Source organism: Myotis yumanensis, unplaced genomic scaffold (assembly GCF_028538775.1).
Source record: "Myotis yumanensis isolate MYYU_CA2020_CCGP unplaced genomic scaffold, mMyoYum1.0.hap1 SCAF_11, whole genome shotgun sequence".
NCBI classification, from domain to species: Eukaryota; Metazoa; Chordata; class Mammalia; order Chiroptera; family Vespertilionidae; genus Myotis; species Myotis yumanensis.
In genome coordinates, this window is record NW_027223762.1 from 61,857,573 (window position 1) to 61,877,333 (window position 19,761).

At 49.4% G+C, this 19,761-nt stretch overlaps 1 protein-coding gene across 1 annotated transcript; it reads left to right on the forward strand.

Moving 5' to 3' along the window:
* Positions 1-4,612: 4,612 nt before the first annotated feature.
* LOC139019302 (protein Daple-like) lies at positions 4,613-19,228 on the forward strand. The gene is made up of 7 exons (XM_070428347.1): positions 4,613-4,696; positions 5,937-6,167; positions 6,659-6,900; positions 9,465-9,608; positions 11,786-12,746; positions 14,717-14,856; positions 19,048-19,228. Exons 1-7 carry the CDS (start codon positions 4,613-4,615, stop codon positions 19,226-19,228), a joined length of 1,983 nt encoding a protein of 660 aa, XP_070284448.1.
* The last annotated feature ends 533 nt before the right edge of the window (positions 19,229-19,761 follow it).

The following is a 19,761-nucleotide window of genomic DNA, read 5'->3' on the forward strand; positions in this document are numbered from 1 at the left end:
AATCAGTGCCATGTGCACAATGATTAAATGTATACAGAAAAAAACTCTAATCATCTGGAAGAGGATATAGCATAATGTCCTCATAATAATGTAAGAATTATTTAAACAAAACCCAAAACAACTGATAAGTCTCACCAAATTAAAATGGAAATCTCTGTTGAAAGGACATGGTGAGGAGAGAAAGGGAAGCTTTCTGGCACACAGACCTAGAGGAGGCTAGAGCCCAGCACTTAGAAAGAAAGAACTAAATTCCATCAGGAGAAAAGCAGAAACCCACTAGAGAAATGGGGAGGACATAGCCACCAGCACCTCCCAGGAAAGGACCCATCAGTGGTTGAAAAGCACGCGAAAAGATGCTCAATGTGACTAGTGACCAGGAAATGGAAACTAAGACCAAAAGGACGCCCAATTTCACTCCTGCCAAGATTGGCAAGGATATTGAGCAATGAAGCTCGGCCCTTGTTCTGATGCCTAAAGTAGAGCAATAACTTGTAAAACCGCTTTTCTCCTATTACATCTGAAGTAGCCGCTGCCCAGGTGCCAAAGATTTCATGGACAGGAATGTTCACAGCACAGTTCTTCACAACAGCAAAAAGCTTCAAATAAACCCAAATGCCCCTGCACAGGAGAACTAATGTGGTGCAGCCATTAAACGCAATTCTGCGAGGAAGAGTTTACTTCAGTGACAATAAGTCAGCTACAGCCATGTGAACTGAAGGTGAACAAAGCTGAGAAAAAGCGCAAGATGCAGAGAGACACTCACAGCATGACCTCATTTACATAGACTGGACTACATTCATAATTTAATGAAGTATTGTATACAGATGCATACCTAGGAGGTAAAACTGTAAGGGAAATCAAAGATATGGTAAACATAGTATTTTTTATCCATAATAATATTTTTACTTTATTATTTATAACACAAATATTTCTAAATAGTCAAAATTAGGAAATTATAGCATAGCCATACAATTGAATATCATGTTTTAGAACAATATATAATGACAGAAAGTGCTTAATGATCAGGAGACTTGGGTAAACATAACATTTCAAATAGTGGTTGCCACTGGTGAGGACAGGGAGGGCTGTGATGGGTAGGGGGCATTCAGGGTTTTAGAAGGGTAGCATTCTGTGTCTTACACTGGGTGCTGAGTAAGCATATGGCTGTTCATTTTTCAGTTTTAAAACATTATATATACATATAAAGATATTCAAATAAATGTTCCCAGCCCTGGTCGATAGGTTTTGGGTTTGATCTTTGGTCAGAGCACATGCAAGAATCAACTAAATAAGTGGTTCTCAACCTTCCTAATGCCGCAACCCTTTAATAGAGTTCCTCATGTTGTGGTGACCCCCAATTTCATTGTTACAAATTGAACATAATTAAAGCATAGTGATTAATCACAAAACAATATGTAATTATATATGTGTTTTCTGATGGTCTTAGGTGACCCCTGTGAAAGGGTCGTTCAACCCCCAAAGGGGTCATGACCCACAGGTTGAGAACCTCTGAACTAAATGAATGCATGAATAAATGGAACAACAAGTCAATGTTTCTGACTCGCACTCACTCTCTCTCTCTTCCTCTCTCATTCAGAAATCAATCAATAAAAAAAAACACAAATAAATATTTCCTTGCAAAAACTAAATTAAGAAGTAAAGATTCTCAGGATTTTGTTTGAGGGACTAGTTGGTGTCAACATTGTGATAATAGCATCTAACCATCCAAATATGTTTTTTCTTGAGAACAAACCTTTTATTCATGGGACTAGCCATTGATGGACTGGCTGCAAACCCAAAGAGGACAGTCAGATGGCCAATTGACAAGAACAGATGCTCAATGTCACTAATCATCATGGAAATGTAAACTAAAACCACAACTCACACCTATCCGAATGGCTATCGCCAATCAATCAACAGGTAACAAGTGTTGGTGAGGATGTGGGGAAAAGGGAACTGATGGTGGGAATGTTAGCACTCAGCTGAGCCACAGCACAGTACAGAGGTGTCACTGAATGTGCAAACTGCCACTGCTCCTGTGTGAGTCGCGCTTGATGATTTGGACAGCGTTTATTGGCATTATTAATTTTTGTTAGAAAAATACACAGGACATATAGTTGGCTGTGTCACCTTAGGTTGATATTTGCTTTCTAAGAGGGCATTGAAAAGGGGATCTTTCCTATTTTCTTATTCCCAATTTCTGCTTTTAACTTTGCAGACATACTGGAGACTTTCTTTATCTCTTCACATATATTTATTTCATGTATGAAAGGGTATAGACCTGTACAGTTCTTACTTAACACTTTTGCTTTATTAGTAACTTTCTCCAAGTAAGGGATTCTGACTCTTTTTTGCTTCTTACCGTCCCCTCTTCCTCATCCCCTTTCAAAGCCCCACATGTGCAGCCCACATATCTTAAGTGTGATGTTTGCTTATGACTTATCATATGTTTAAAGCTTGTTGTTTAACTTTCCACAACTAGGAGCCTGATTGTAGAGCTGTATCTATTGACTAACAATTCAACAGCTCAAAATTCTGAGGGTCTGACTCAGATGGTAGTGAAGCTGCTTGTATACTAGTAAATAAAAGAATTAAATTGTTAGTTTAGTTTGGTTCAAGGTATTCTCTGAAACTATTGGGAATTTTCATAGGAATTTATAAGTACTAAAATTTGAAAATTACCTTCTAAGACCTAATGGAACCATTTTTCTTTTAATCCTAACCCGAGAATATGCTTATTTATTTTAGAGAGAGAGAGAGAGAGAGAGAGAGAGAGAGAGAGAGAGAATATCCTTGATGTGAGAAACATCAATGGGTTGCCTCCTATAAGCACCCTGACTGGGGATTGAACCCAAAACCTAGGTATGTGTCCTGACTGGGAATCAAACCAACAACCTTTTATTGGAATGATGCTCCAGCCAACTGAGCCACAGCAGCCAGGGCATGGAACCCATTTTCAGGAAAGAAAACCTTATATTCCTCCTAGAATTTCTGCATACCTGAGGACCAAAGTTCAGTGAAGTCAATGGGAGTTGATGGAACACCTTGAGGCCTTTGATTTGATTGAATGAGCTATAATGTGCGCAACGTGCTCTTCGCTGTGCCTGGCTTGCACTCACTCTTTTGTGGTTTCAGCCTGTTTTCTATGTCACTGTTATGTGTTTTCTTTAAAACAGTTCTAGGCTCATAAATTTTGCTGCTTTTCTCTGAAGACTTGGCCCTGAAATTTGGAAGCAGAGACTTTAAAATTTGAGCATCGAGTTAATATTTTATATATTATTATTATTATTATTGAAATCATTATTGAAATCTTGATTCACATAATTATAAAAGAAGTAATTTTAAATATATGAAGATTCTTTAAATTAAATGTAATTTGCTGTGTTCTCAGTTCAGGTAACTACATTTATAAATTTGTTTTATATTATTTTAAATCTCATCATGCTTCCCACCAATGAAGGCTACTAGATTTACATGGTGGGTTCTATAAGACAAATTGATGTAGGTGATTATGAAAAAATAACGCCTTCAGCAGGGGTTTTATTTTTCATTTTTGATCTTTGACTTTAAGCAATTTGATACTATTTATTGGAGCTGGATGGTTACTAAAAATGCTAATTGGTACTCACCCCCACCCCCTGCCATCATAAGTTCAAAGATTTCATTTACTTTAAAATTTTATATTTATTTTAAATTAACAAAAAATTAGTTTACCAAAATAAAGCCATTACTAGTTTAGAAAATAATTTAAACCCTTTTCACTCATTGATTGACAACTGTTTAAATTTTGTTCTGAGGATCCTGCAATTCTGTTCTCTAAAGGTCTTCCTTGAATGTGCTGGTTCAATGCTCCTTGCACGGAGAATTATGTACAAAATATTTGTGTTGAAATAGTTCCCAAATATGCAGCTTCGTTTTGTTCATGTTTCTTTCCTCTAAATTACTTATTAGCTAATATTCTAACAAATCGTTTTGTAGGCAGTTGACTGGTGGTTTAGGTGTTGTAATGTATGAACGACTAACTGGAGCGTCTGCGTTCACTGTCGATGGGGAGAACTCCTGAGCTGAGCTACTAGGTCAGACTTAACAAAATAAAATGGTTACTTCAAAGGAACTGATCAAATTTCTGTAATTTGGCTGATGGAAAAAAATTATAATGGAGATTGGCAAAATTAGGTTTAAGTGGTTAATTTCCATTTATAATCATATAGGATGTAAATATAGAACCATTATATTTATATTTCCTCATATTTTATGTGCCCAGAAAGATTTTAAATTTCATAGGGAGTGTGTCATAATTTTTGTGTATTCCAAAGCACTTAGCATTGACTGGGAGCTGCCACAGCCCCCGACATAGCTGTGTTCCCTGCCAGAGCCCTTGGGAATACGGGGCCCAGAGCAGTTAGGAATACAGGCTCAAGAGCCATTTAGAAGGTGGGCCAAGAGCCTTTTTCAAATGTGGAGCAAATAGCAGTTTAGAATGTGGTGCAAATAGCAGTTTAGAATGTGGGGTGAGGAACCGTTTGGAATGTGGGGCGAACAGCCATTGGCAAAACTTGGCGCAGAGCTGGTGGGCACAGAGACGGTGGGCCCAGAGCCTGTGTGCATAGCGATGGACGGTGGACACAGCCTCAGGATGGACGATACTGTACGCGAGCTCATGGAGCTCTCTCTGCAGAGCCCGCTGGTGGCGGGGGTGAGTGCACCTGCCTCCCTGTCCCATTGCGGGTGCCCTGGCTCCTCTCCCGCCCCCCTGGGGTCTCCACAGACTCCATCCTCCAGGGCCCTGGCAGTCCTGGGACTAGGGGGTCTTCGCAGGCTTCCAAACTGGGGCAGCGGTCCTGACCTGGGGGCGGGGCTTGAGGGGTTTCCTACTCTGGACACCATGTACCAGGTGCAGGAACCGTGGCGCTCTGCCCCATCCTCACTGTGGTCCTCTGGGCAGATCACTGGACTCCCTGGGCCAGTGCCCTTCTCTGAATGAGGGTGAGTGACAGCTGCGCAGGGCCTTCCTCCTCAGGGCCGGCTCCGGAGCAGGCGCTGCCATCAGGGAAGATGCCTGCTTCCTGCTGAGCCCAGACCTGGGGCTAGAAAGTGGGGCAGCGATAAGGAAGGAGAAGAAAGATATTCTCACTTGTGAGAAAGACTCAGACACGTGGCACGTTGCAGCACCTTTTGCTGTTGGCCCTGGCTGGTGGGGCTGCCCTGTCCTCGGGTCCCCATGTTGGGGCAGGGGGTTGGGTGTGCCCACAGGGTGCTGTGAGGACACGGATATGAGCCCCACTGTGCCTGACCCTCCCCCTCATGGGGAAGAAGCTGCCTACCTGCTGCTTCCGAGAAGTCTGGAGACTGTGCCCAGACCTGTGAGATAAAGGCAGGGCGGCCTCGGCCCAGGAGAAGTAGGCAGAGCTGGCACTAGAGCAGTGATCCTTCCTGGAGTTTGTAAACCTGCCTGTGCCAGGCCGCTCCCCGCCAGGTGAATGGAGCCGGCTCTTGGACCTGCTGCTCACTTGGTGGCTGGGCATCTGAAGGTCCTGCCCCCAGAGGTTCTAGTCGGTGGCCTGAGGTCTGGGGTGTTTAAAAGCTCTGAGAGCCACCTGATCTGGATCGTGGGGCTCCTCTGTTTTAGCTTTAGAGCCATCATCCCAAACCAGCATCAGGGTCACAAGTCCAAATGTAGGCTCTTGGGCCCCGGCCCAGACTGACCATGTCAGAAGCTCTGAGGGTGGGAGGGGCCTGGCGCTCTCAGGAGGGGTCAGCTCTTATTGTACCTGCCACCTGCCAGGTGTGAGCTGAGCACGTCACCCTGACATAAGCTGGTGCCCATGCCTGCTGCTTGCTGGCCCTGTCAGTTACGGAAACCCACTCGTGGTCACATTGTTAGCAGGGAGCCACCCTCTCCCCCTCCCAGGTAGTCATGAGTTTGGTGTCAGCAGGTGAAGTCGCAGGCGGCACAGGCACAGGAGCTGGAGCAGGAGGTGGAGCGAGTGCAGGAGAAGACCAAGAAGCTGGCCACAAAGTTCAGTGCCCTGACGACGGCCCCTGAGAGTGTCCACGCCCTCGAGTGGGAAAGCCAGGACCTGTTGCTGGAGAACCAGAGGCTGCAGACGTCTCTGGACACCCTGCAGCCTGAGGGTCTGGAGCGGGACAAGCAGCTGGACACCAGGGTAATTCTGGCCTCAGAATGAGTTAGGACGGTTCCTCCCCGGTCAACTCTCTGGTGCTTTGAATGCGGTTGGATGGTGGTGTGTAAATATCGGTGAAATGGGTTGGTAGTGCTGTTCAGGTTCTCTATGTCCTTACTGATTTTCCATGCACTTTTCAAAGTGGTCAGAGAGGGTACCCAAGGAGGTTATCCAGAGAAAGGGCATAAATTGCCAAGAAAGGTCACATGTGCAGAGAGGGGCCCAGGACTAAGCTTAGGCCCATGGGACACTCAGTTTCTGCCGTGGGCCTTCCCAGAGCAGTCCCTTAAGTGCAGGTAGAATGGCTGGGTGTTGCCTGTCCTGAGGGTCCTGCTATTTTGGTGTCGACACTTGACCCGCTGTTGGTCCCTCACTCCGTGTGGGGATGTGGGGATGTGGGGATGTGGGGATCCGGAGTCTATGATTCCCCTGGGCCTGCACCTGTTGAATCATCATCCCCTTCTCCCTCCCAGCAGGTGGAAAATTCCACTCTGAGCTCCCAGAGTGCCTCGCTCACTGCGCTCACAGAGCAGAACACACAGCTCCAGCAACAGCATCTGGCGGCCGCCCACGGGGCCCTGCAGCGGGACCACGCGTGCCTGGGCGCACTCCAGGAGCACCTCTCTGGGGATCACCAGGACCTCTTGTACCAGTACAGCCACCAGAAGATGCCCTGTCAGACCCTGGAGCTGGAGAGCAAGGCTCTCAGTCACAGGTGGGTGCCGGCGGCTGGGGGTGACTGATGGGCTCCCTAGGGCTCCTGTCCCCCTGTCACTCTGGCCCCTCATGTTTCTTCTGGTCCTGCTGCTTCACAGTGGAGTGAAGTAAATCCACCATCACCCTCAGCGATGTGGAGTTGGTGCAGCTGGAGACTAAGGGGCAAGAGGGTCCCCCAGGGGAGAAGGGTGTGCCCAGCTAATCAAGGCTCAGGGAAACCAGGTGTCAGCATAGGCGTCCCAGCTCCCCTGGGCATTCCTACCCCCTCTTACTTTTCTCTCCACACCAAGGACAAAGAGGGGAAAGTGACCACAGCTGCCAATTTTCAGGGGCGTGACTTACCAAGCTCCCCAGGCCTTTTCCCTGTGCAAGTCTCCAAGTCTGGGCTTCTGAATTTCTTTTTTTAATTGTAATTTTGGAGACTTTTGAATATATGGACGTGTGCAGAATAGTATAGTGAAAACCTTGTGTTCCCCTCACCTGCAGCAGCATTACCAATACTCTGCCATTCTCATGTCACCTTTACCTCTGACTCTTCATACACCTTTTTTAAGGTAAAATTGATGTACCTTAAATGCATAAATCTTAACTTTGCGCTTTTGCCAAATCAGTGCTTTGTGTGCATGCAGTCAGCCAACTTCGGCTGAGCTCCTGCCCCAGCAGATCCCTGATTGCAAGGGCCCCGGCAGGTGCAGCGGGACCCAGAGCCTGGGGGAGGTGTGATGTGCACAGGACTACAATGTGGGGAATCTTCCGCCTGTTGGCATCTCCTTCTCTGCCTCCTCCACACCCATCCTGTGTTCACGAGACGCTTAGTGAGCACCCACTGGGTGCCTGGTGCTGTCTAACGTGGTGGGAATGCACCCACCTGACTACTGATGGGAGCCTCCTGTGGTGCCCACCCCGCACCAGGCGCTTCGGGCCCTACCCTCAATGCCCTATGATAACCGTGTGGATATGTTCTTATGTCTGTTCACATGGGAAGGTTTGTGCAGGTGGCATTTGACTGCTCTGAGGGAGGAGTTCATTGTTGTTCTGCCTGTGGCTCCTTGCTTGGTGGACCGGCTGTGTGATTCAGTGGTTTTTGCTGGTTGGACAGATAGCTGGAGGCCCTTGGTGTGTCTGCAGAAAGGCTTTAGGTTGGAGGTGGAGGTGCCTGGAACACAGGCCGGGGGTTCTGTATTCATTTCACCTGACACTTGACTGGGACACAAGCTCCTTTGTTCCCCTGGCACACATGTACTGGGTGTCAAGCCTCGGACCCGGGATTCAGTGGGGAGTAGGACTCCCAGTTTCTGCCCTGCAGGAGGGAGGTTACTAATGGTTGCAATATGCTTGATCCGTGTGTTTTTCCAAGACACAACAGGGAAACAGAGTGGAGGAGGCAGCGACAGAGATGCCACGAGGCAGAAGATGCTCATTCTGGCTGGAAGGAATGAGAGTCTGATAGGAGCAGACATCTCCTAATGGTCCATAGCACTGTTTGTCAAACCTGGATGAGAGATCACTGAAAGCCCAGCAGAGCCCCCACCCCCACCTTCCACTTCCCATGTCCTTTCCAGGAGCCTTCACCCATGACTAAAGGCCACACAAAGGAATGTTTGTCTTCTAACAGCCAACCAAGCAGGTGTCTGAGTCTGAGTCCCCACAAGTCTTGGCTCCAGGCAGATGGTACAAATACAGCTGATATGGGGTGGGGCGGGGGGCGGGCGGGGATGGAGGGCTGCACCCCCGGGCTGAAACCATGGAACCTGGGGAGGTCTCTGTCAGCCTGTCTCTGGGTGTGGACAACTCAGGAAGGAGGTCTGGAAAGGCATTTGCCTGCCTGGGGAAGATTGAAAGGTGAAAACTCAGTCTCCACCTTGGACCTGGGAAGGCCCCTGAGTCACCTGAACAGGGAAGGTTCCTGCAGGAGGAGGAACAGCCTAGAGCTGGTCAGGGGCTCCCTCTTGTGCTCTGCTGCCCTTCAGAGAGACTGTGCGGGACCCTCTGCAGACTGAGACAGGAAGGAAATAAAATCCTGAGCTGAGGGGGAGGCTGAGGGAGAGCGAGGGCAAGGGCTGGACTGGGGGTGCCTTGAGGAGCAGAGTGTGCAGCTGCCCCTGGTGGCTGCTTGGGCCTCACCAGGCAAGCCTCTGGCCCCCAAGCTGCCTGGCTCAGAGCAGACAGAATGCAGTTCCTGAGCTGAGGCAGAGGGCTCACCCAGGGCCCGGTGAGGGGGATCAGCTGTTATTGGCTGTGGAATTACGCTGTATGTGCAGTGGTTTCTTTGAGAAGGGTGTGGAGTCCAGAAAACAGTGGTTTTGTTCCCAGTGGGATGTAGGAGGGAGGCTGCTTTGACAGGGATGGAAGGGACCATGGAGACATGTCGAGTGGGAGCAGAGGGCTTGGCTTCTGGGCTGCAGGAGACCCCCCGAGCTGGCCCAGTGTCTATCCCTCTCTCTGTCCAGCCCCATCCCCTGTCCATCTCATTCTCCCTCAGCTTGCAGAGAGAAGCTGCTCACCAAGGCTTTGAGGTCTCCCTGGGTGCCCATTCCTAGTGGGTATGTTTCCCTTCAACAGCTACAAGGACCAGATCCAACATAAGGTGGCGCTGGATCAGCTGGGGATGCTCTTGACCACAGAGCAGGAGGCTCTGCAGCAGGAGCAGAGGACGAGCGCCATGGCTACAGAGGAGAACCAGAGGCTGCAGCGAGAGCTGGACAGGTAACCGCCAGGCCCCCTGCAGGGCCTCTGCTGGGATGTCAGTCTGACCCACTCACTCAGCACCCGCTGAGCTGAGCTCAAGTGAGACCCCTGGTGATGGTGCATTTCTACCAACCCTGCCCTGGATGCAGCTGGTGGGTAACGAGGTAAAGGGGACTCCAGCTGGTGGCTGGAACAAATAACTCGGCAGCTGGGATGGGGCATTGTCTAGGTTTGGACAACGTTCCCTCCCACAGTTATGATGCTGATGACTGTCGGGCAGGGGCACCTGCATCCTCTAACACCAGTGATCCCGTGAGGGAGAGAGGCTTGGTCCTCAGCATCCATGCATTCCCATTTGTGAATTCACCTCCTGGCTGAAATGTACCGGTGACCCCCAAATCAATGCCCGTGGCCTGTCATGGACGTGCCCAGAGTGGGAGATACTGGAGTCGCCTGATGTGCACATTTGCAGCTGAGGTTGAACAAGGCCTTTGACCCCAGCTGTGTTTCAGTTCTCACCAACCAGTGTCCTCTTCATGGGCCACTGAGTGCCATGGTGTTCTGTTTTCTGCGCTTCGGTGGCGATTTTGCCATTTGAAATGGCCCCAAAATGGAGCGCTGAAGTGCTGTCTAGTGTTCCCAAGTGCAATGCTGCACTTGGGCCTCATGGGGAATATTCGAGTGGCACACAAGGGTCATTCGGGCCCAGGTATGGTGCTGTTGGCTCTGAGTGTATTACACAAGGCGTCTTTACATCTTGATAAGCTGACAAAATGTGACCAGAGACTCCCAGGAACCGGTGGGAACAGGTTCAGTACTCACTCATTCAGGGTTCGCGTGGTTGGGTAGAACATTATACTGTGAATCACGAGAATTGACTGAGCTATTGTTATCCTTTAAAAAATCCACAGCAACAGAGGAGGAAACAGGCTCAGGGAGATTAAACAACTTGTTCAAGGTCAATGCTCCTAGTTAGTGACACAGGCAGGATTCGAATCCAAGTCTTGCCTCAACCCAGAGGCGTGACCACATGAAGCCTTCCTCCCCACAGCCCTGATTTAACATGTGCTGTGGGGCTGTAAACTCAGCTGCCTGCAGTGGCCGGGCAAGTCCAGCAGGTGGGGAAGGAGAGTCAGAGATAGACCAGGCCCTGGTGGAGAATACACCCAGCTAGAGGCTGTCAGCTGGGAGGCAGGATGGACTGCCAGGTCTTCCTTCTTTATGCTTTCTTTTTTTTTTTTTTTTTTTTCTTTCCTGAGAAGAAGATATCTGAATGTTGATGGGTACCTTAAAATTTTGGAATGCTGATACACTAATTATTTTTTTGTTTTGTTTGTGTTTTTTATTAATCTGCTTTTTTGGGCGGGACAGAGGACTGGGAGGACCTGGAAACATATTTGAGGGCGGGGACCCTTAATCTAACCTGCGAGTATTCATAGGACTACAATGGAGAATCTTTTTATCTTGTTCTGTTTCTTCTTGATGTTATTTTATTTTTTTAGTTGACTTTATTGGAGAGACGTTAATTAATAAAACCATACACACTTTAAAATGAAAAAGAGCAGAACAAAATAAGTAAATGTCAAAAAATTTTTAAAAAGCTGTGTGGGCCAAACTTCACACACCTGTGTTCACATTGAGTCCATGAGCCTCTGGTCATATGAGCTTTGTCGGTATGAATCTTCCCCAAGGAATCCCAGTTGGGTGATGATGATGATGATGATGACAATAATTTAAGTGGATTTAGGTAACACTCCAGAATCTTCTATTTTGTGTATCTCAGTAGTTGCAATTAGAAAGGGGCTTGGAATTGGGGAGAAGAGCTGGATATAGACATAGAGTCTTAGAGCAGAAATGTTCTGATTCAGTGTTTAAATGTTTGAATCAAAGAACCTTTTTTCCAAGTAGGCAGATGTGCCAAAGCCTCACGTAGAAAGGACTTTTATAGGGATGCTCTGTTGTAGTGGTGTCGGAGCCTGCCTGTCCTTCTCCCCCAGTACGCAGTGGGGCACCTGGGGTAGCCTCCTAGTACCCCAATGAACACAGTTTGAAAACCGCTGATTTTGTTCAACCATTCATTAACACATTAAAAAAATTGAGGCCCAGAGAGGTTGCAATTTTGATTAAGGTTGCACAAGTTGGACAGAGCCTGTGAGTGCGCCTCAGCCCTTGGCCTTCTGTTTCTCGAACCCCAGGGCCAATTTCCTGCACCAGCAACTGAAGGGGGACCAGGAGGAGCTGCAGTCCCACACTAAAAAGCTTCAAAACTCCCTGAAGGACACCCAGCTGGAGGTGTATCCCTGGCAGGCCCAGTATGAGTGGCTGAAGGGGCAGCAGGAGGAGCTGCAGACCCACAGTAAGAAGCTTCAGAGCTCCCTGAATGATATGCAGCTGGAGGTGAACCACTGGAAGGCCCGGTACGAGGAGCTGAAAGGGGAGCAAAAGGAGATGTACACAGTCACCAAGAAACTGCAGACCCAGGTCAATGAGCTGCTCACAGACAAAAAGGAGCTGCTCACAGACAAGGAGCTGCTCACAGACTACAAGGAGCTACAAATGTCCCTGAAGGACACGCAGCGGGAAGTGAACCACTGGCAGGCCCGGTACGAGGAGCTGAAAGGGGAGCAAGAGGAGATCTACACAGTCACCAAGGAACTGCAGACCCTTGTCAAGGAGCTGCTCACAGACAAAAAGGAGCTGCTCACAGACAACAAGGAGCTGCGCACAGACAACAAGGAGCTGCTCACAGACTACAAGGAGCTGCTCACAGACAACAAGGAGCTAAAAATGTCCCTGAAGGACACGCAGCGTGAAGTGAACCACTGGCAGGGCCAGTACGAGGGGCTGAAGGCTGAGCAAGAGGCGCTGTACGCCCACACCAAAGAGCTGCAGACCCACACCAAGGAGCTGCTCACAGAAAACCAGGAGCTGCAAACCACCCTGAAGGAGATGCAACAGGAGGTGAACCGCTGGCAGGGCCGGTACGAGGAGCTGAAGGGGGAGCAGGAGGAGCTGCAGACGCACAACAAGAAGCTGCAAACCTCCCTCAACGACATGCAGCTGGAGGTGAACTGCTGGCGGAACCAGTGCAACTGGCTGAGGGAGGAGCTCCAGAGCAGGGACATCTCGCTGACCGAGCTGGACAACCACTGCCAGGTGAGGCCTGGGCTGCAGGGCTCCAGGATCCTGGGTGGGCCTGCTCTCTGGGCTGACGCCTTGAGCTTAACCAGGTGGGAATGGGTCCTCATTGGCATCTCTGCTCAAAGGGTGTGTGTGAATGTCACACAGAGGCAGAGAGGAAGCTAGAGGCAGTTGACTGGGACGAACACCAGGACTTGCAGGGGTGTGCTACAGAACACCTTTCACCTGATCTTTGCTTTTTGCAGGGTCGGGGCGGTGCAGGGAAGCATCCAGATACCGTTTTATCTCCATCCTCTTGGCTGAGCACTCTGCTCTCTGTGTCATCTCATTTAATTCTCGCAATGATCTTGTGAGCTGGGGTTCCCATCCTTGTCCCTCTGAAGTAGCAGGTTAGAACCCTGTTTGTCTGAAGCCAAAGCTTGGGACTTCCTGCTACACCAACCGCGATGATATTCTAGAGCAGGAGCTGGCCAGCCTCAGCCCCAAATTCAGGTCCAGCTTCATGCCTGTTTGTGTACGGCTGTGAACCAAGAATAGCTTTCACAGTTTTTAATGGCTGGGGAAAATCAAAAGTAGGATAATATTTGGGGGCAAGTGAAAGTGACATGAAATATAAATGTTGGTGTCACGAGTAAAGATTTTTGGTTTGTTTTTTGTAAACAGCCACACCCATGCATGTGCATTGTTTCTCTGGCTCCTTTCCTGCTGTAATAAGTGTTGAACAATTGCAACAGAAACCACTGTCGGCCTGGAAAGCCTAACATATTTAGTACCTCGCTCTTTACAGGAAGAGCACGCCAACCCTGCCTACAGCAGAGATGTGCAATAGGAATATAATGCAGGCCACCACATGTATCACTCAACTTTCTAGTAGCCATATTCAAAAAGTAAAAGGAATCAGGTGGGATTAATGTAGGGGTCTGTTTTATTTAACCCTTATATCTAAAATATCACATGTAACCCCAAAAGCTTATTAATAAGATTTTTAAAAATAATATGATTTTTTATTGGTTTTTTGAGAGAAACATCCATCAGCTGCCTCCTGCATGCCCTGTACTGGGGAATGGAGCCAGCAACCCAGGCATGTGCCTTGATCGGTGTGGGGTGCGGCTACAGTGTTTGGACATGTTCAAGCCTTGGACTGATAAAAGGGCACAGTCCTCTCATTGCCACATGCAAGGCCCAGCTTGGAGGGCAGAGCCTTCCCAGCACAATTATAGCCAACAGCTATAGCGGGAAGCTTGAACCTATGGTCCAAACACGTGGCCACACATGCCTGAGTGATAGAGTTCAGGTGCATGTAGTTGAGTAGGACTGAAACCCACAAGAATGTTGTAAACATCGTGATCACGCCCTTACTTTGCCTCGTGGCATCTGCTATAAAATAAAGACACGGCTTGTGGGCACTGGCGCTGTCTCTTTGTCAGAGAAGCAGCATCCCACTGAGACCCAGCTTTCATTCTCTTGCTGTCTTTTCTTAATCTTTCACCCCCCCCCTCTCAGGGTCACTGAACCAGGCTGAGCTGGCATGGCACATAAGGCACCCTGGGGCTGAGTATGCCATGGCCATGCCGGCTCGCCACAGATCAGGAATTACACTGGTGATTTCTTGGTGAATGGGACACTCAACCTACTGAGCCACACACACCGGGCAGCTTATTAATGAGATACTTTACATTATTTTTAATTGTTATTAAGTCCTCAGAACCTATTATATATTTTGCACTTATACCTCAGCTCAGACTGGCTGTATTTTCAGTGCTCAGCAGCCACACGTGGCCAGTGGCTGCCTGATTGAATGTTGCAGTGGCAGAAGGCTTGGCCATCCCCATAGCACTGGCCGTATTGGTCATGCCAGCTGACGTAGATAATACCAAAATGACCATCCTTTTGCATGTGACCTTTTTCTCCTTTTGGAAGTAGATTCCCAGCAGTGGAATCACGGGAGCGTGTGGTGTTTGAGACATTGTCCATCTGTGTTTTAGCTGCTCTTCCGCCTCAAGGGCAACTTGGAGGGAGAAAACCGTCACCTGCAGAGCCAAATCCAAAGTTTGGAAGAGCAGAACCAGAGGCTTCTCCAGGAGGACGTGGAGAACAAGGACCAGCACCAGGAGGAGCAGCGGCAGTACGTGTGAGGGGTGTGGGCTGACGGACGCCCGTCAACAGAGGGGTCGTGGCTTCTAGCTCCACGACTAGACCGCGCCATTCTGGGCAGCAGAAAACCCCCTGGGCGCATTGGTGTTCCAGGCAAGGGGACAGACCATCTTACCAGCACATACTTCTCTCATTTTCCCGGGAATGGTTCTAGATTTCTGCAAATAGGAATGGTTGGCTTTGTTGGCTTTTCAAGAGATACTTTCCCCTGCCAGATGCTTCTTAATCTGCGTTTGGGATCAATTTCACTTTGAAAAATACAACAGTGATAAAGAGAGGTTCCTAGGGAAGGACTTCAGATCACAGGCTGAGCCCTTTCTGTGTCGGTTTTTCCCTTAATGGGTTGCAGAGTGGGTTGTTGGTGCACAGTGGCTATCCTCCCCCTGCCCACATTGCCTTTGCCGACAGGCCTGGCCCTGCAAAGTGCACAGAACCAGTTACCTGCTCTCCAATAGCCAGTAGAGGTGATGGGATGTGAGCAGATGCACTTAGACAGATGTTGAGGAGCTCCATGGAGGTAGAAGAAAGCATGATAGTGAGAGTTGGAGTTCTGCTGCTGACATGGATGAGGAGAAGGCTAGCCAGTGGGTGTGTTGGGGCGGGGGGGGGGGGGGGGATGTGAAGGTGGAGCTTGGCGTGGTGTGGGTGCAGGGAAGGTGCAGGGAGTGGCAGGAGGGGAGCTGGAGGAGGCAGCGCTCAGCCGTGGAAGGCTGCCATGCCCGGCTAATGAGTGGGATTCACTGGGAAGTGGGTGATTAAGGGATGCTGGTGTACAGGGCCTAGGAAGGTGTCAGAAATGAGGGCAGGAGGAAGAGCCTTGGTGCTGGAAACCTTGTGGTTTGGAAGTCAAGTCATCTGAGATGCATCTTGTGGGTCCAGGGTGGTCTTCACCCCTCGGTGCTGTGCTGCTGGGACTGTCCTTCCTTGTGATTGGGAATGGCTGGCCAGTGTGGGACAGAGGGACATGGCCACAGTGACCAAGGGGCGCTGTCCCAGATCCCCGAGGTGACAGTGCTGCTCACTGTTCTCCCAGATTCGTCTGCTCATCTACAGGGGGCTTGACACCTACCAACAATGGTTGACATGGGAAACCACACTATAGTTTTGGGGTAGGAGTTAGAGATTGTAGCCTGAAGTGGGCTCTCTATGACGCAGCTGCTAAAAATTATCAGCAGAGCTTGCTGCAAACTAGATTAGTGGAGACCTGGTACCCAGGGGATGATCTGATGATGGTTTTGCATTAGAAAGTTTCTGTAGGAGGCGAGGGAATGGGCAGGCTTCCTGAGCCTGCTCCAAGTGGAGTCTTCCCCAGCCCTGGGATAGCTGGGCCATGAGTTTGTGGGGCTGTTGGATGGTTGTGGGAACAGAATAACATAGAATAGAAGAATAGAGGCCGAGCCGAGGGTACTGAGAGCAGAGCAGGTCAGTGGCCAGGAACTCAGTGGTTTGCAAGCGATCGTTTTCATGGGTGCTCACTTTGCCATGAACTCGCGGAAAAGCCCTTGGATTGGGGGTGGGGAGCTGGGCACCTTCTTGAATGAAGGAGCCTGAGCACCTGTCTAGATGCTGAGGACTCGTTTTCAAGCAGGGAAAGCAGGGGTCTGAGCTGTCAAGGCCACATGGGTGAGGAGACACAGGAACAGGACAGGAGCCAGCGGCCCAGTGGGAGGCGCTGTATAGAGAGCACTGCGTGCATGACTCCTAGACAGACAACAGGAAAGCATGCTATGCCCTCTGCTTCAGGAAGGACAGGCTCCCTCTCCTAGGAGCAGGGGTGTCCTCTGGCAGCCCAAGGTTTAAGAGGTGTCTCTCTGGTCCTTTCTGTGTTTTTAAAAATGTGAACTGACTTCCCACATTTAGGAATTAAGAGAATTTGCTTCGGAGCCGGGGCTTCTGAATCCTTTGGGAAAAGCACTCAGAAGCTCCGCCTCATGGAGAGCGGCCCTCCATTTGCATGCCCCGCGTTAGTTCCCACATGGTACCAAGCGCTCAGCCTCGCCGCAGCCCCCACTCCTCCCTCAGGTCCTCCCAGGCCGCTTTGCTCCTTATCTTCTCTGTCTGGCCCCCAAAAGGCTTTGAGTTTGCTTCACTAGAAGTGTTAGCAGGAGCCCAACATTGGAGTGGGTCCAGGTAGGAGGTCTGACTTTGCTATACTGACCTTTTTAACCTGATGCCCATCTAACTCAGTGAGGGCAGACCCCTCCCCACCACTAAAGGTTAGTCTGCACCCACAGGAGCTAGCCCTGCCCTGGGTCTGACCTGAGTGCCCAACCTCCTAAGGTGACCTGGCCAGAACCCTCAGGGTTTCCCAGCTTGAGTGTCAGATGGTTCAGGGTCTCTCTCCTGAGGTGACGTACAGCCTGACTCTAGGTGTTCAGCCTTCTCCTCCTCGACGTGTTAGGCTCCTGGACCCATGTCACATGCTTCCATCCCCATATTCCCAACTCCGGGGTCATGGTGGTCATGAGCACTGTGATGTCTGAGTCCCAGGAACACACAGGCTCCTTCTGGGCCAGGTCCCAGGTGGGGTTGATGAGTCAATTTATGTGTTTTATTTTAAAAAACAGACTGTTTTTCTCTCTCCTCTGTTAGAGACAAATTAAACGCCTTACAGAGACAAAATGAAAAATTGGAATAGAAAATCATAGATCAGCACAAGTTCCATGATCCAGCGCCAAAGAAGTGAGTTGATTTAAGCGTCAGTAGCTTACACACAGGACAGAAAGCTTGCTTTTTCACGAGCAGGGGAAGCTGTAGCATCTAGAGCAGTGGCCAGTTTGTTGGGCCTGTACCTTCTGGTGTATGGCAGGTCCCTGTATGCAGGTCCCTCCCAGCATGGAAAGAATTTAGAGTTTCTTTCGGTCCCGCCCTCGGTACTCAGGGTTATCCTATGAGGGATGATGAATGCCAGCTGGCCAGGAGCCTGTTTAAGGGGCAGAGAGTCTGTGCTTTTAGAGCCACTAAAGCAGGCGTATCAGGTTTTGTCTCAAGTTTGCGGGATCTAGAAAACCAGGTTTCTGTTTTGGGAAGGAAGCTTGGGGCAGACGCCTGGACCAGCACCATTGTCTTCAAGCACAGGAACCTTTTGTTCTGACCTCTATTCCTCTGGGTTCACTGGACCCCCCAGGGCAGGTTCACAAACACGTTCCCTACCCCAGAGAGCAGCAGCCCCGGTAGTGGGTCGGCTCGGTCCTTGAGACTGTCGGCCTCCATCCAGCAGGGCTTCCCCCTGGGCCCGGGCCTGAGCCCAGGAGCTGGGCCTTCCCATTGTCCTGTCCCAGCCCAGCCTTGAGGTCAAATCACCATGAATCCGGCAGGGCCTCTGTGTAGAAATCACAGGACCACAGAATTTCAGAACCTCCACCTGACCCTTCTGTTGACAGGGAAATTGAGGCACCGATGAGGAAATTGAGTGGCTTGTGTAAGCACAGTGCTGTTTCGTGGCAGAGCCAGGGCCAGAACCCAGCTGTGGTCCTTGTTGTATTAGAATGCTTCATTTTCTGTTAGCTGCAATGTATTACCCTTTACATTCACTGTTTTCATTTATTTACTTATTTTTCTAATCCTCACCTGAGGATATTTTTCCATTGATTTTTAGAGAGAGTAGAAGGGAGAGAAGGAGGTTACAGTGGTGGGAGAGAGAGAGAGAGAGAGAGAGAGAGAGAGAGAGGAAGAAGGAGAGAGAAAGGGAGAGAGAGAGACATCGATGTGAGAGAGACACATCAGTTGGTTTCCATCTGCCAAGGGCAGCTGTCAGGTGCGAGGGGGGTGGGGGATTACAGTCTGAACAAGGGCCTGGCCTCAGAGGAGGACACAGCTGGCCTGTGAGTGGCCGCAGAGCGCAGGCTGGGGTCGCTGGTTGGAAGGGCCTCCTGGCTGGCAATGGTGTAGACACAGGTAATCCTGTGGATGCAGGTAATCTTCCAGCTGGAAAACAGTGATGTGGGCGGAGAGGGCATGGGAAGGCTCTTGGGGATTTAGCAGTGGGCAGAAGAGAGACCACTGATATGGAGTCAGTGGCTTTGGGCAGGTCACTCGCTGTAGCTGGGACTCTGCAGAATGGAGATAAATACTAGCTATGGCCACCTCCCAGCAGGCTTGTGAGGACAAAAGAGAAGTGAGATGTTTTAAGGATACAAACCCAAGATGCTTTGCTTAACAGGTCCCTTTCTCCCCTCACCCCTGCGGCTTCCAGAAGACAGGAGGGAGAAGAAGGTAGTTTCCCGAGGAAGCAGGCTGGAGCGAGGTGGGCGCACTGGACAACATGGACCAGAGCATCTGCCGTTGAGAGCTCGAATCCAGAACCGGAGGGCTTGGGTCCAAATCTTGGCTCTTCTGATTAGAGCTATTAAATTGAGATAATCATCTACCCTCTTTAAGCCTCAGTGTCAACCTTCTTTTTTCATTTCTTTTTCTAAAGTTTTGTTGTTAGTATATAAGAAGGCAATGGATTTTTGCACATAGATTTTGGATCCTGTAACTTGACTATATTATTGTTTTTCACAGGTTTTTGGTGGAATCTTTAGAGTTTTCTATATATGGAATCATGGCATCCACAACAAGTCACAGTTGACTTCTTTCTTCCCTATTTGGATGCCTTTTATTTCTTTCTCTTGCCTTATTGCTCTGGCGAGACCTTCCAGCACTACAGGTATCTAATCTAATAAAAGGGAAACATGCAAATTGACCATACCTTCACTATGCCCCAAGCCACATCCACCAGTCAAACAGAGCAACTATATGCAAATTAACCCAACGAAGATGGCGGCCAGCAGCCATGGAGTTGGAGCAAGTAGGAGGCTTGGTTGCACTGGTGATGGAGGAAGCTAAGCTTCCCGCCTGCCCTGGCTGGCTGTGGCCTCCGCAAAAGGCAACA

What these genes read in the sequence shown, in the direction of transcription:
- LOC139019302 (XM_070428347.1), top strand. Translation starts at nt 4,613, where the DNA reads ATGGACGGTGGACACAGCCTCAGGATGGACGATACTGTACGCGAGCTC. An exon ending in AGAGCCCGCTGGTGGCGGGG is followed by an intron (nt 4,697 to 5,936) that starts GTGAGTGCACCT and finishes TGGTGTCAGCAG; the next exon opens with GTGAAGTCGCAGGCGGCACA. An exon ending in CTGCAGCGAGAGCTGGACAG is followed by an intron (nt 9,609 to 11,785) that starts GTAACCGCCAGG and finishes CTCGAACCCCAG; the next exon opens with GGCCAATTTCCTGCACCAGC.